The sequence below is a fragment of the Mobula birostris genome, chromosome 11 (assembly GCF_030028105.1).
Source record: "Mobula birostris isolate sMobBir1 chromosome 11, sMobBir1.hap1, whole genome shotgun sequence".
NCBI lineage: Eukaryota > Metazoa > Chordata > Chondrichthyes > Myliobatiformes > Myliobatidae > Mobula > Mobula birostris.
Window position 1 is genome coordinate 12,655,098 of NC_092380.1, and position 15,396 is coordinate 12,670,493.

Consider the following 15,396-nt stretch of genomic DNA (forward strand, 5'->3'; position numbering starts at 1 on the left):
AAATGTAGAAGGGTACAGGATAGCGCAGACCCTTGGCCCATGACCTTTGAACCCTTCCCTTCAGCATAGTCCTCCATTTTTCTTTCATCCATGTGCCTGTCTAAGAGTCTATTTAATGTCTCTATTCCACGCACCCACATAGTTTCTATGTTCAAAAGGAAACTACCCTCTGACATACCCCCTGCACTTTCCCGCACTCACCTTAAAACGATGCTCTCTCATTTTATTGTGTGTAGTTCTGGTCGTGTCACCACAGGAAGGATGTGGAGGTTTTGGAGAGGGTGCAGAGGCAGTTCACCCGATGCTGCCTGGATTAGAGGCCATGAGCTAGGAGGAGAGGTTGGACAAAGTTGAGTCATTTCCTCGGGAGAGTCAGAGGCTGAGAGGAGACCTGATAGGTTCAGAGGTGTGGATAGGGTAGACAGCTAGAATCTTTGTCCCAGGTTGGAATACCAAATACGAGAGGTCGTGCACCACATATAAAACGCTGATGAAGGGTCTCGGCTCGAAACGGCATCTGCTCATTCTCTCCATTGATGCTGCCTGACCTGCTGAGTTCCTTCAGCATTTTGTGAGCTCAACAACATCCAGGATAAAGTAGCCTTTATGTTATATTTTAGATTTATGTTTACAATGTGAGAGATGTTTGTATCTGCACTTTTTTTTCCACAGTGGCTGCACAGCATTCCACTTATGGAACACACTATTGCAGGGTCTTCCCTCTTTCCTTCCCTCCTCTCCCTCCTTCCCTCCTCCATTCCTTCCCTCCTCTACCTCCTTCCCTCCTCTATTCCTTCCTCCCTCTTTCCCTCCTCCCTCCCTTCCTTCCCCCCCTTTCCCTCCTTCCAAGCCCTCAGGTCAGACAGCACTGTTGAGGTGAATTCCAAACACGCAGGTCAGGCAGCATTGGTAAGGTGGGCACTGAACACTGGGCAGGTTGGACAGTGTCACTGAGGAGAGGAACATTTCAGGTTGATGGCCTTGCATCGGAATTAGGATCATTTGGAACTGAAATTTACTGCAAGGGAAAGCAGGAAGCTTCCAAGAGGACCTCAACCTTGTCGTTGGGTTTGGAGGCTTGTGGGCCTCCATGACCTGGAGAGCTGGAGTCAGGGCTTTATCCTTTGACTCTTGGTAGGGTCACCCATGCCAAACAGTTCAAAGGGTAGAGGTCAGACTAAGAGTGGTCCACTGGTCCTCCAGGTTTGGTGGTTCAGCTCAGGACCAACAAACCTGACTGGTCAAAAGACAACTGTTATGGAAACAGCAATGAAGACTCCTCCTACATCTGAGTGTGACGGTATTCCTGAGTCTCATCCCAGAAAATGCATGACTGACAGTAGTGAAAACTGGGAGGAAGCTACTGACACGATGAAGGAAGTCTTGAGTCCTGAACACTGCCAGAGATGGAGAGGACCTTCATTGCTGCCATAAGTGTCATCTCCATGATGGGGGGGGGGCGGGGTGGTAGTGGCGAGGAGAGGAGAGTGCTCCATGGGAGAAAGGGGAGGAGGAGGGGCACCAGAGGGAGGACGGGTGAGGAGAGGTAAGAGGGGAGCCAGAACAGGGAGAGGAAGAAGAAAGAAGGGGAAGGGAGCAGAAACTATGAGTCAGACAGACATGAGTGCAGAGTTGGACAGAGCATTTCATTCGAAGATTGTGGGGTAGGGATATCAGGAAGTGCTGAAGAAATCGGAAGTAGTCAATGGGAGTTGGTTTTGGGGGGATAGGAGTTGTATGGAGGAAGGTGAATGGCAGGTTTCTGGTGAACAGGAAAATAAGTGAGGAACTGAGGATTGTTGTGTCTTATTTTCCAGTGATGAAGACAGGATATATTGCAAATATAAAAAGGAAAGAAGAGTTTAAGGTACTGCTGGGTTTTGAATGTGGACAGGTTTCTGATATCAATCTGATTAAATTAACTAAAGTCAGTGTATAAAGTGCATGATTTTATAAGAAAGGATTCATTGATTGTTGATGAACTAAAATTTGTCACTTCCATGGCAGGTGTGGTAAACTGTACAGCACAAACTAAAAGTAGGACAGAAAAAATTAAAATTGTATCAAAAGCTGCAGAAAAAAACATTTAGAAATAAAAGATTTAACTCTAGAAGTTGTTAATGATGCTTTAAAGGAGGGGTAAATAATATTCAGACTCCAAAGAAGGGATGTTAATCTTTTTTCTTTTTTTACAATGGAATGCTAGAAGTTTGTTAGCTGATAGTAAGGGGACTTTAATGCTCATTGTACAATGTGAGGTTGTAGTGACACAAATGTGAAAGGGATGGTGGAGGAAGACTTTAGAAAGAAAAATATTTGATGTGTTTGAATGATGCTCAGTAGGTGGCAGTAATGCCTCTGCCAACCGCCATTAAACATTAAGTGGGCTGAGAAGTGGCAGATGGAGTTCAACCCGGAGAAGTGCGAGGTGGTACACTTCAGAAGGACAAACTCCAAGGCAGAGTACAAAGTAAATGGCAGGATACTTGGTAGTGTGGAGGAGCAGAGGGTTCTGGGGGTACATGTCCACAGACCCCTGAAAGTTGCCTCACAGATGGATACGGTAGTTAAGAAAGCTTATGGGGTGTTAGCTTTCATAAGTCGAGGGATAGAGTTTAAGAGTCGCGATGTAATGATGCAACTCTATAAAACTTTGGTTAGGCCACACTTGGAGTACTGTGTCCAGTTCTGGTCGCCTCACTATAGGAAGGATGTGGAAGCATTGGAAAGGGTACAGAGGAGATCTACCAGGATGCTGTCTGGTTTAGAAAGTATGCATTATGATCAGAGATTAAGGGAGCTAGGGCTTTACTCTTTGGAGAGAAGGAGGATGAGAGGAGACATGATAGAGGTGTACAAGATAATAAGAGGAATAGATAGAGTGGATAGCCAGCGCCTCTTCCCCAGGGCACCACGGCTCAACACAAGAGGACATGGCTTTAAGGTAAAGGGTGGGAAGTTCAAGGGGATATTGGAGGAAGGTTTTTTACTCAGAGAGTGGTTGGTGCGTGGAATGCACTGCCTGAGTCAGTGGTGGAGGCAGATACACTAGTGAAGTTTAAGAGACTACTAGACAGGTATATGGAGGAACTTAAGGTGGGGGGTTATATGGGTGGCAGTGTTTGAGGGTCGGTACAACATTGTGGGCCAAAGGGCCTGTACTGTGCTGTACTATTCTATGTTCTATTATGAGAAGAAAGAGAAGGTACGAAACTACTGGATGTTAGAAAAATTGATGTTCACGCCATCAGGATGGAGGCTACCTAAATGGAATATGAGGTGTTGCACCTCCAATCTGTCAGTGGCCTCATCATGCCAAAGAGAAGACCATGGACTAGCATGTCGGAATGGGAAGCAGAATTAAAATAGTGGTTACCGGGAAATCCTACCAGTTGTGGCAGACAGAGTGAAGGATATCTTTACCTCTATTGATGGGATAGGAATAATCTGTCTCCAACATCCATTGGAGAAGAGTTCCAAGGCTCTCAATCCTCTTGAATAAAATGATGATGTAAAATCTTTGTCTTAAATGGGTAATGCCTTATTTATTTTCAAACAATGGTTCTTGTTCTGTGTTCTCCCACAAGAGGAAACAGGCTCTCACCATCCACCCTGTCCAGGCCCTTCAGAGTCTTAAACATTTCAATAAAATCACTTTTCACTCTTCTAAGCTCCAGTAGATATATATATATATATATAGTCAGGGTGCCTAAGACTTGTGCACAGTACTGTACATGTCAACATGGAGCGGACAGCAAGTTTGTAAATCTGGCGGGAGTAAAGGATGTTGGGAATGGTGAGGGTAGAGTGCCGTGGGACAGGTGGCAGAAAAGTGCCAGGGCGCAGGGTGGTACAGGTGCAGACACACCCAGCCCTGAAGCACCAGTCTGCAAGTCTTTGGGTCAAGACGCAAAGGTGAAACTCATGATTGGCAATCCTGGGTTGAAACCCAGCGGTTGGCAAAGTCCAGAGCTAGAAGTTCAACATCTGAGGGTCCAGGGCCAAGGACTGGATGCCTGGAGATAGCGTCCAGTGAAGGTTCAAAGGGAGGTGGCCTGTCCTGGGGTTGGATTGCTGTTTCTGTGTGTGAGTGGGTGGGAAAGCGGCTGGTTTCGTTGTCGTTGTCTTGTTGTTTGTGCTGTTGCTGCAGCTATGTTGGCGCTGCAATATGTGACAACACTTTCGGGCTGTCCACAGCACATCCTTAGGTGTGTTTGTTGTAAACGCATATGTTTCAATGTACATGTGATTAAATAAATTTGAATCTGAACCCGAAATCTCGAGGACTGGGAGTGCCCTGATATAACCAAATGTGTGCTTCTCCCTGGCACAGGTCGAATGTGTTTGGGACCAAATTCACTGTGTTTGACAATGGTGTGAATCCAGAAAAGACCCCCATGGTGCCAGAGAGCGCCACCATCCGCGAGGAGATAGTAGCCATCTGCTACGTGAGTATAAGCAGTGAAATAGATTAGATTAGATTATGAGGACACTCAGTTCTCATTTATTGCCATTTAGTAATGCATGCATTAAAAAATGATACAATGTTCCTCCAGAATGATATCACAAAAACACAAGACAAACCAAGACTAAAACTGACAAAACCACATAATTATAACATATAGTTAAAACAGTGCAAAGCAGTACCATAATTTGATAAAGAGCAGACCATGGCCATGGTAAAAAAAAGTCTCAGAGTCCCGATAGCCCCATCATCTCACGCCAACAGTAGAAGGGAGAAACTCTTCCTGCCATGAACCTCCAAGCGCCGCAAACTTGCTGATGCAGCACCATTGGAAGCTCCCGACCGCAGCAGACTCTGAGTCCGTCCGAAGATTTTGAGCCTCCAACCAGCCCTCCGACACCGAGCACCGAACACCATCCTCTGCCGAGCGCTTCGACCCCACCCCGGCCACCGAGCAACAAGCAAAGCTGAGGATTCGGGGCCTTCCCCTTCGGAGATTCTGGATCACACAGTAGCAGCGGCAGCAAAGCAGGCATTTCAGAAGTTTCACCAGATGTTCCTCCGTGCTCTCACGTCTGTCTCCACCAAATCAGGATTGTGCATGGCACCCTACTTGACAATTAACAGATATCAGTCACCAGAGTGGCCGCTGCGAGCTGCGTCATGCTGCCATCTTCTCCTTTTAACGAGGTTAAAAGCATATCACTCAAATATCCTCGCACATGGGAGGCGCTGTGGACACGGGCAGGGGATTAGTGTCACACACAATGTAAATGAAGCCAAGGTGTAGGAGAGAGGGTGAAATAGAGAAGAGAGGAGTGAGAAAGGCCAGAAAAGTGGAAGAGAGAAATGAAAAGCAGAAGATACATTCAGTAGATACTATATTTCAATGCTTAAGAGAAGTTTGGATAAGTACATGGGTAGTAGGGATATGGAGGGCTATGGTCCTGGTGCAGCTTGATGGGAGTAGGCAGTTTAAATGGTTTTGGCATTGGCTAGATGGGCTGAAGGGCCTGTTTCTGTGCCTATCTTCTCTATGACTCCAAGATGCAAGCATAGATTAGTAAAACCTGGTTGAAATGCTGAAAATGGAGAAGGTTCAAAGGAGGTTCACGAAAATGATTCCAGGATTGAATGACTTGTCATATGAAGAGTGTTTGATGGCTCTGGGCCTGTATTCACTAGATTTCAGAAGAATGAGGGGTGTGACCTCATTTAAACCTATCAAATGGTGAAAGGCCTTGATAGAGTCGATGTGGAGAGGATGTTTCCTATGGTGGGAGAGTCTAAGACCAGCGGACACAGCCTCAGAATAGAGGGGCATCCTTTTAGAATGGAGGTGAGAAGGAATTTCTTTAACCAGAGAGTGGAGAATATCGGGGATTCTTTGCCACAGGCAGCCATGGAGGTTAAGCCTTTATGTATATTTAAGGCAGAGGTTGATAGATTCTTGAATGGTCAGGGCATGAAGGGATGTGGGGAGAAGACAGGAGGTCGGGGATGAGTGGAAATTTGGATCAGCCATAATGAAATGGCAGAGAAGACTTGATGGGCCAAATCGCCTAATTCTGCTCCTATTACTTATGATCTTATGGTAACAGATAGATTTAGTTGTATCTGATGAGCATTTAGTGAGATTAGCTTTATTTGTCACATGTACATCGAAACATGCAGTGAAATACTTCTTTTGCATCAACAACCAACATGGTCCGAGGACGAGCTGGGGGTACCAGACTTCCAGTACCAATGTAGCATGCCCACAACTCATTAACCCTAACTTTAACTCTACATCTTTGGAACGTGGGAGGAAACCAGAGCACCTGGGGAAACCCCACATGGTCCAAATGGTTCCATTTAATGTCAGAGAATGTAAACAATATACAAACCGAAATTCTTACTCTTCTCAGACATCCATGAAACACGAACCCCATAGAATAATTTTTTTTAGATTATGAAGACACGCAGTCCTCTTTTATTGTCATTTAGTAATGCATGCATTAAGAAATGATACAATATTTCCTCCGGTGTGATATCACAAAACACAGGACGGACCAAGACTGAAAAAACTGACAAAACCACATAATTATAACATATAGTTACAACAGTGCAACAATACCATAACTTGATGGAGAACAGTCCATGAGCATGGTAAAAAGTTCAAAGTCTCTCCAATGTCCCACATCTCACGCAGACGGGAGAAGGAAGAAAAACTCTCCCTGCCATGCCTGACCACAGTCCGATTCTGAGTCGTTCGAAAGCTTCGAGCCTCCGATCAGCCCTCCGACACCGAGTACCGAGCACCATCTCTATCCGAACGATTCGACCTCAATCTCGGTCGCCAACAGCAGGCAAAGCTGGGGATTTTGAGGCCTTCCCTCCGGAAGCTTCTCAATCACGCAGTACAACAGCAGCGAACTGGCGTTTCAGAAATTTCTCCAGATGTTCCTCTGTGATAGAAACATCAGAACCTCGGGCCGGCTGGTGACGCAATGACATCGGTGCCGGACCCCAGGACGGAGGTTCCTGGGTTCCAATCCAGTCGGGTCCGCTCCCGAGTACGCTTTCCATCCGTGCCAGGTTAAGTGTCGAGATCGCAACTCAACCTCATAAAATAAAAGGAAAAATACTGCTTAATGTCTGTGTGGGGAGTGGCACGCCACACAGTCTCTCTCTCTCGCTCCGCGCCTTGTAAAGGCATGAAAAAGACATCATCATGCACACACACGGAGGCACGCACGCACGCACATGCCAAAAAAAAGAAAAAGAGAAACATCAGAACCTCAAAGCCTACCCTCCCCCTCCCACACACAAACAGCACAGAAGGACCAACCCCCACCCACACCATGCAAACAATAGCAAAAGGTCCCCAAAGGAAGCTTGATCTAGAGTCCATCAAAAACTACAGTCCATACAGTCTTGGGGAGAACATACCAAATCCTTACAGGCAGAGATGGGAATCGATCGCAGACCGGCACTGGAAAATGATTGTACGAACAGCTATGCTACTGTGCCAGCTACCGGAGTGGATATGGTGTAAAGTGGCATGAGGCTAAATGTACCTAGGCCCAAGAGTTCTGGGAAGCTTTCCCTTTAAGATGATCTCCAGCTATATCTCCAGCAGCGGCCTGGCAGACATGCACCTTTGGAGTGTGGCCCCGTGGACGACCCGATTCCTCGCTGATGGCACCGCGGGAGATGGAGACAGCAGTGCCCGCTGCCGTCGAAATAAGCGGCGCTGCAGACTGTAACATTGAAACAGTGAGTTGTTGGTCTCCCTCTCGTTGTGGCAGGAGTGATATCTCTCTGTCCCTCATTAGCCTGTGGGTGTCGAAGTGTTGGGATGAACAGTGGTTTTTGATGGACTCAAGGTCACGGTCTCTTTCAGCACTTTGCTATTACATGGTGGGGGGGGGTGCTGATGCTTTTGCTACGACAGGTGAGGGAAGGGGAGGGCTGATATTCACTGAACCTTGTGCGTGGGAAGGGGGACAGGGGGATTTGAGGTTCTAATGTTTTTTTCTGTCATTCATTCTTTGGGGTTTTCTTCTGTTTCGTGGATGTCTGTGAAGAGTAAGAATCTCAGGTTGTATTTTTTACACGTTCTCTGATACTAATTGAACCATTGAGTGGTTCTTGGGGATAAGGATTTGGACTACTGCTCTTCTCAATCTGGCTGCAGGAGGCAGTAGAGTACAGAGAGAGAACTCATCCATTCGGGGTCTCTGTCTATTGATGAGCAGGGGCTACCAGGGAGGAAGTTATGGGTTGATCAAACCGGAAGGATCATGCAGCTATAGGCCAAAGCATGGAATTCCCAGGTACCTACAATTCGCAGGGGTGGGGGTAGGGAGTTCATATGGTAAACAACTCCAGCTAACCCTGGACTTCTCTTGCTCCGCTCTCACAATGCAGGAAGCCAACATTCTCGGGTTTAAAGGGCCTCGGAAGATGACTGTGATTATTCCAGGGATGAATGTGAACAGTGAGAGAGTTTGCATTCGACCAAAAAACGTGAGTCTCGCCTTTTGGGTAACTACAGGAGAATGGGGTGGGGCAGGAAAACTTCCCCAAACCTAGAACACCTAGTCAATGAGCTGAACGGCCTATATTCATTCACACTCTGTGTGTTCCGGTGCGTTAATGCCTGGAGCTCCCTGTCAATGACAAACTAATCTGGCTTTTTTAGACACAAGAGGTACTACAGATGCTGGAAATCCAAAGCAACACACTAAAAATGCTGGAGGAACTCAGCAGGTCAGGCAGCGACTATGGAAATGAATGGATGGTCAATGTTTTGGGCTGAGGCCCTTGTCTTGCCTGGGGTGAGTCCTGACGAAGGGTCTCAGGCGGAAACATTGACTGTTTATCCATTTCCATGAGTACTGCCTGGCCCGCTGAGTTCCTCCAGCAGTTTGTGTGTGTTGTCCTGGTTTGTTTTAGGCTGAGATTCCGGACACTGGGATAATGGGTGGAGGATTGGGAGGGGAGGAAGTTTTAGGTTTAGGTTTGGTCCATTCCCTTTTCCAGGAATGCCAATAGGTGGGGAACAAGGCAGTGGAATATTTCAAACCCCAACACTGACCTCTGGCTGATCTTGGGCACCATCCCCTGCCCTGACAGAATGCGTGATGGTGAGATCCGAGAGAGGTTGGTTCTCTCCCTTCTTAGGGACTTCCTTGGGATGGAGGGTTAGGTTACAAATTGCAGCCATGGCAAATGACAATCCCAGAGAACTGAAATGAAAATACCACATGTTAGAAACAAACAGCCAGCCAGGCAGTTCCTGCGGAGAGAGAAACAGCATTTCCAATCCAGGGGCCTTCGTTGGAACTGAGAAAAGTTCACACGTTTTACTTGAGGCCCTTAAACTTCCATGAGATTTTTTTTCCTCAGTTCTGATGGAGGGTCTTGGACTGAAAACATTAACTGTTTTCCATCTCCACAGATGCTGCCTGACCCGCTGAGTTTTTCTAGCGATGTCTGCTTTGCCCTGTTAACCGACTCCAGATCCCATCCTTACTCCCATTGGTTGTTCATTAGCCACAGTGGCCAATGAAAAGCTGACTTATTCTCACCCAGTCGTGCCAGGGATGGTGATTGGGAGCAGTGGACAGCCGTCCATTGGATCTGCTGTGTGCCTGGAACCGGGGATCAGAGCTATTAGTCCACCTGGGCCGCGGGCTGTAAATCCTGACGAGTACTTGTCCTCACCAGGAACACGAGACGCTGCTGACCCGCTGGCAGAATAAGAACATGGAGAACATTATCGAGCTCCACAACAAGGCCCCGGTCTGGAATGAAGACACTCAGACCTACGTTCTGAACTTCCACGGCCGAGTCACCCAGGCCTCCGTGAAGAACTTCCAGATAATCCACGCCAATGACCGTGAGTGGCAAAACGCTAAGCCTGGGGGGGAGGGTGGGGGGGGGGGGGGGAGTCCGGGACATTGCCTGAGATTTCCAGATTGAAGGGTTGGGTCAGGATAGAACTGGGTTGGGGATTGGAAGTAACTACGTTGAGAGTCTGATTTATTTCCATGCGTACAAATACATGTCTGCACATACAAAATGCTGGAGGAACTCAGCAGGTCGGGTAGCATCCATGGAGGGGAAATAGATAATCGAGGTTTTGGGCCGAGACCCTTCACAGGTGCAATGAAACACTTGTAGCAGCATCACAGGCGCATCACTTAGTCAACATACATAAGAAAAACATAAATGAAATGCATATTAAATAGGGAGGAACATAAGAACAAAATGTCCATTGAATTGAAGCACAGTGGCTATTGTTGTTGTCCAATCACAAACGAGAGAAAATCTACAGATGATGGAAATCCAAGCAACACACACAAAATGCTGGAGGAACTCAGCAGGTTCCTTTTCACGCCTTATGGCGCATCGGGCGGCATCCTTTTGCTGTTTCTGTAGCATTTTGACTGTTTTTTAACAAGGCTGAGCTGCTAGCTCAACGCTCAACCCAGCACGGATGGAAAGTGTGCAAGGAGCCGGCCGAATTTCTCAAGGTCCAGCGCCGATGCCACTGCACCACAATCTGGCTAGGGTGGCCACAGAGTTGTTGTATTGAGATAGTGATTAGGGTGGCGCAGGTTGGTTCAAGTACCGAATGGACGAAGCTGGAGGAGTGGGCTAATTCTGCTCCTGTGTTACAACCAATTTTATAGTTTTTCGAGGAAGTTACTAGGAAAGTTGATGAAGGCAAGGCAGTGGATGCTGCCTGCTTGGACTTTAGCAAGGCATTTGACAAAGTCCCACATGGGAGGGTGGTCAAGAAGGTTCAGTCGCTCAGCATTCAAGATGAGCTAGTAAACTGGATTAGACATCGGCTTTGTGGGAGAAGCCAGAGAGTGGTAGTAAATGATTGCCTCTCTGACTGGAGGCCTGTGACTAGTGGAATGCCACAGGGATCAATACTGGATCTGTTGCTGTTTGTTATCTATACCAGTGATCTGAATGATAATGTGGATAACTAGGTCAGCAAATTTGTGAATGACACCAGAACTGGGTGTGTGGTGGACAGTGAGGAAGACTATCATGGCTTGCAGTGGGATCTGGACCAGCCGGAAAAAATGGGCTGAAAAATGGCATATGGAAGTTAATGCAGACAAGTGCAAGGTGTTGGTCTTCCGTAGGACCAAGCAGGATAGGTCTTGCACTGTGAATGGTAGGGCACTGAGACGTGGGGTGGAACAAAGGGGTCTGGGACTGCAGGTACAAAATTCATCAAAAGGGGCAACAGAGGTAGATAGGGTTGTAAAGAAAGCTTTTGGCACATTGGCCTTTGTATTGAGTACAGGAGTTGGGATGTTATGTTGAACTTATAAAAGGCATTGGTGACACAAACAAGAGAAAGCCTGCAGATGCTGGAAATCCAAAGCAACACACGCAAACTGCTGGAGGAACTCAGCAGGCCAGGCAGCATCCATGAAAAAGAGTAAACAGTCAATGTTTCAGGCTGAGATCCTTCATCAGGGCATTGGTGAGGCCTAACTTGGAGTATTGTGTACAGTTTTGGTCACTTACCTACAGGAAAGATGTAAATGAGGTTGAAAGAGTACAGAGAAAATTGACAAGGATGTTGCCGGGTCTGGAGGACCTAAGTTACAAGGAAAGATTGATTAGGATAGGACTTTATTCCTTGGAACGTAGAAGGTTGAGAGGGGATTTGATAGAGATATACAAAATTGTAAGGGGTATAGATAGGGTAAATACACGCAGGCTTTTTCCACTGAGGTTGGGTGGGACTACAACCAGAGTTAAGGGTTAAGGGTTAAGGGTCTATTGGATCTCTGTTTATCTTCTGATCCTTGGGGTTCTTCTGGGAGTCAGGAATGATGAGCAGTCTTAATTCTAACAATAGTTTATTTTAGAGTACAAACAAACATACTAAATAAATAAAACTAAATAAAGAGCTGAGAAACGATGCTAAGACAGGAATTAATGCCAAGGGAAGTAAGACAAAAGAGTAAAGATGGTGCCTCTGAAAGATCACTCACTTTATAGATAAGATAAAAGAAAATCCTAGCCAGAGATAAACTAGTTAATAGGCTAAATAATAAAAACAATTACATCACGTGGGTAATGTGCTAATGCTTAGCCAATGAAAAATGAGAAAGGTGATAAACCGTTAGTTTAGCTGCTATACCACTTTCTGCCAGTGAGTGTGAAAAATACTTGTTTGTTAAAAAGTACAAACCATATAAAAAGTATTATTTAAAGAAACAGTGGTTTCCAACAATTGAAAGGTGAAAAGTTTAAGGGGAGCGTGAGGGGAAACTTCTTCACTCAAAGGGTGGTGAGAGTGTGGAACGAGCTGCCAAAGCAAGTGGTGCATGTGAGCTTGATTTCAACATTTAAGAGAAGATTGGATGGATGCATGGATGATAGGAGAATGGAAGGCTGTGGTCGCGGAGCTGGTTGATGGGAGTAGACGGTTTAAATGATTCAGCATGGACTAGATGGGCTGAAGGGCCTGTTTCTGTGCTATACTGTTCTATGACTTTATGCCTTATGGTCTTATGGGATGACTGTTCACTGGAATGAACCAAGTAACATCTCTTTTTTTTTATTCCAGCGGATTACATCATCTTGCAGTTTGGTCGTGTAGCTGATGACGTGTTCACCATGGACTATAACTATCCCCTGTGCCCCCTCCAAGCCTTTGCAGTCGCTCTCTCCAGCTTTGACAGCAAGTTGGCTTGTGAGTAGAGACGCGAGCCCTGCCTGGAGGTGTGCAGAGGGGCGGCCGACCTCCAAATCATCAGCGAGGCTGGAGAAGATCAAAGTGACACCAGCACTTTGACGTAGAGAGCCACAGAACTTCTGTCGATTTACTGCGATATTTGACCTTAATCCTCAGATGATATTTATAAGGAATACTGCCAGAGTCCAGGAAGAATTAATGATAATCTGCAGGCTCTGTATCTTGTATGTGCCTCTAACCAGATACCATTCCCCTCCTGGATAATGTTGATTAGTTGTGCTTGAATGTTATGGGGGGTGGGGAAGGGAGGTGGTAACACAAGAGGTGGGGTCCACCAGGTGGTAGCAGACTCTCTGAGCCTAGTCAGCTATTCCCACTCCAGATGACAAAGAGGGACGGGGGACACGCACCTTAGAAACACCTAGCGAAAGAGCACTGAGTGCTCGACCTATTCAAAGTTCAAAAGCTTGAAGTACGGTATATTTGTTACCCAAGTATGTATACATTATACAACCTAGAGGTTTGTCTCCTTACAGGCAGCCACAAAACAAGAAACTCAAAAGGGCCCATAATTAAAAAAATCCAGCAGAGAGAGGGAAAACAAAATAAAATTGTGCAAACAATAAAGGCAAGCTAACAGCATTTAGAAAGAAAGTGAGTTCATAGGTACGAAGCCCGGAGTAGGCCCACGGCCTGATCGTCTGTTTATCACACTGGGGAGTAAACATCGCTGAGCAGAACCAGCCCAAGCCTCGTCTTTGGTCCCAACACCCTGCCTTTTCAATCCATCCGGTCCGGCGTTTAAATCGGCTAAACATCGGGTCATTCTTCGATCTAAGACCCTATCACATTGATTCGCTCTGGGCCTGGACCCCACTGCCACATTCTGGCCTGGACCCAACCTTTCCAAATCAACCCAGCACTTAGATTGATCAGACCGCGCTCTCGGTAGCCTGCCTGACAAGGCTGGAGATGGGAGACTGCAGAGGCTGGGATATGGAGCAAGAAGCAAGCTACTGGAGGAACTCAGCGCATCAGACACCACCCATGGTGTCAAAGGGATGGGTGACGTTGCACGTCAAGACCCGGCTGCACGGTCTCGATCTGAAGCGTCAACTACCTGTTGAGCTCACAGACACTGTCTGGACCATTTAGTTCCTCCTGTGGGTTATTTGCCGTAGACCAGGCTGGCATCTGACCTCCTGTGAGTCGTTTGCCATTGACCAGGCTGGCCTCTGACCTCCTGCGGGTCGTTTGCCGTAGACCAGGCTGGCCTCTGACCTCCAGTAGACCAGGCTGGCATCTGACCTCCTGCGGGTCGTCTGCCGTAGACCAGGCTGGTATCTGACCTCCAGTAGACCAGGCTGGCATCTGACCTCCAGTGGGCATTTGCCGTAGACCAGGCTGGCATCTGACCTCCAGTAGACCAGGCTGGCATCTGACCTCCAGCGGGTCGTTTGCCGTAGACCAGGCTGGCATCTGACCTCCTGCGGGTCGTTTGCCGTAGACCAGGCTAGCATCTGACCTCCAGCGGGTCGTTTGCCGTAGACCAGGCTGGCATCTGACCTCCAGCGGGTCGTTTGCCATAGACCAGGCTGGCATCTGACCTCCTGCGGGTCGTTTGCCTTAGACGAGGCTGGCATCTGACCTCCAGCGGGTCGTTTGCCGTAGACCAGGCTGGCATCTGACCTCCAGCGGGTCGTTTGCCATAGACCAGGCTGGCATCTGACCTCCAGTGGGTCGTTTGCCGTAGACCTGGTCAGCCTCTGGCCTCCTGCGGGTCATTTACCGTAGACCAGGCTGTCATCTGACCTCCAGTAGACCAGGCTGGCATCTGACCTCCAGTGGGTCGTTTGCCATAGACCAGGCTGGCATCTGACCTCCAGTGAGTTGTTTGCCGTAGACCAGGCTGGCATCTGACCTCCAGCGGGTCATTTGCCATAGACCAGGCTGGCATCTGACCTCCAGTGGGTCGTTTGCCGTAGACCAGGCTGGCATCTGACCTCCTGCGGGTCGTTTGCCGTAGACCAGGCTGGCATCTGACCTCCTGCGGGTCGTTTGCCGTAGACCAGGCTGGCGTCTGACCTCCTGCGGGTCGTTTGCCGTAGACCAGGCTGGCATCTGACCTCCTGCGGGTCGTCGTAGACCAGGCTGGCATCTGACCTCCTGAGGGTCATTTGCCGTAGACCAGGCTGGTATCTGACCTCCAGTAGACCAGGCTGGCATCTGACCTCCAGTGGGCATTTGCCGTAGACCAGGCTGGCATCTGACCTCCAGTGAGTTGTTTGCCGTAGACCAGGCTGGCATCTGACCTCCAGCGGGTCATTTGCCATAGACCAGGCTGGCATCTGACCTCCAGTGGGTCGTTTGCCGTAGACCAGGCCAGCCTCTGGCCTCCTGCAGGTCATTTACCGTAGACCAGGCTGTCATCTGACCTCCAGTAGACCAGGCTGGCATCTGACCTCCAGCGGGTCATTTGCCGTAGACCAGGATGGCATCTGACCTTTAGTGGGTGTTTGCCATAGACCAGGCTGGCATCTGACCTCCAGTGGGTCGTTTGCTGTAGTCCAGGCTGGCATCTGACCTCCTGTGGGTCGTTTGCCGTAGACCAGGCTGGCGTCTGACCTCCTGCGGGTCATTTGCCGTAGACCAGGCTGGCATCTGACCTCCTGCGGGTCGTTTGCCGCAGACCAGGCTGGCCTCTGACCTC

General features: G+C 48.0%; 1 protein-coding gene across 4 annotated transcripts in view; it reads left to right on the top strand.

Moving 5' to 3' along the window:
- LOC140205411 (tubby protein-like) overlaps positions 1-15,396 on the top strand; it is a 59,224-nt gene that overhangs the window by 39,943 nt on the left and 3,885 nt on the right. For 3 of the 4 annotated variants that reach the window (XM_072273008.1, XM_072273011.1, XM_072273012.1), the window contains 4 exons: positions 4,334-4,448; positions 8,378-8,476; positions 9,680-9,851; positions 12,558-13,704. In XM_072273008.1, coding sequence (XP_072129109.1) covers positions 4,334-4,448; positions 8,378-8,476; positions 9,680-9,851; positions 12,558-12,691 — 520 coding nt within the window. In that variant the 3' untranslated portion in view covers positions 12,692-13,704. Of the gene's footprint in view, positions 1-4,333; positions 4,449-8,377; positions 8,477-9,679; positions 9,852-12,557; positions 13,705-15,396 lie in introns of those variants that run through there. The other variant, XR_011887832.1, reaches the window with a different exon arrangement.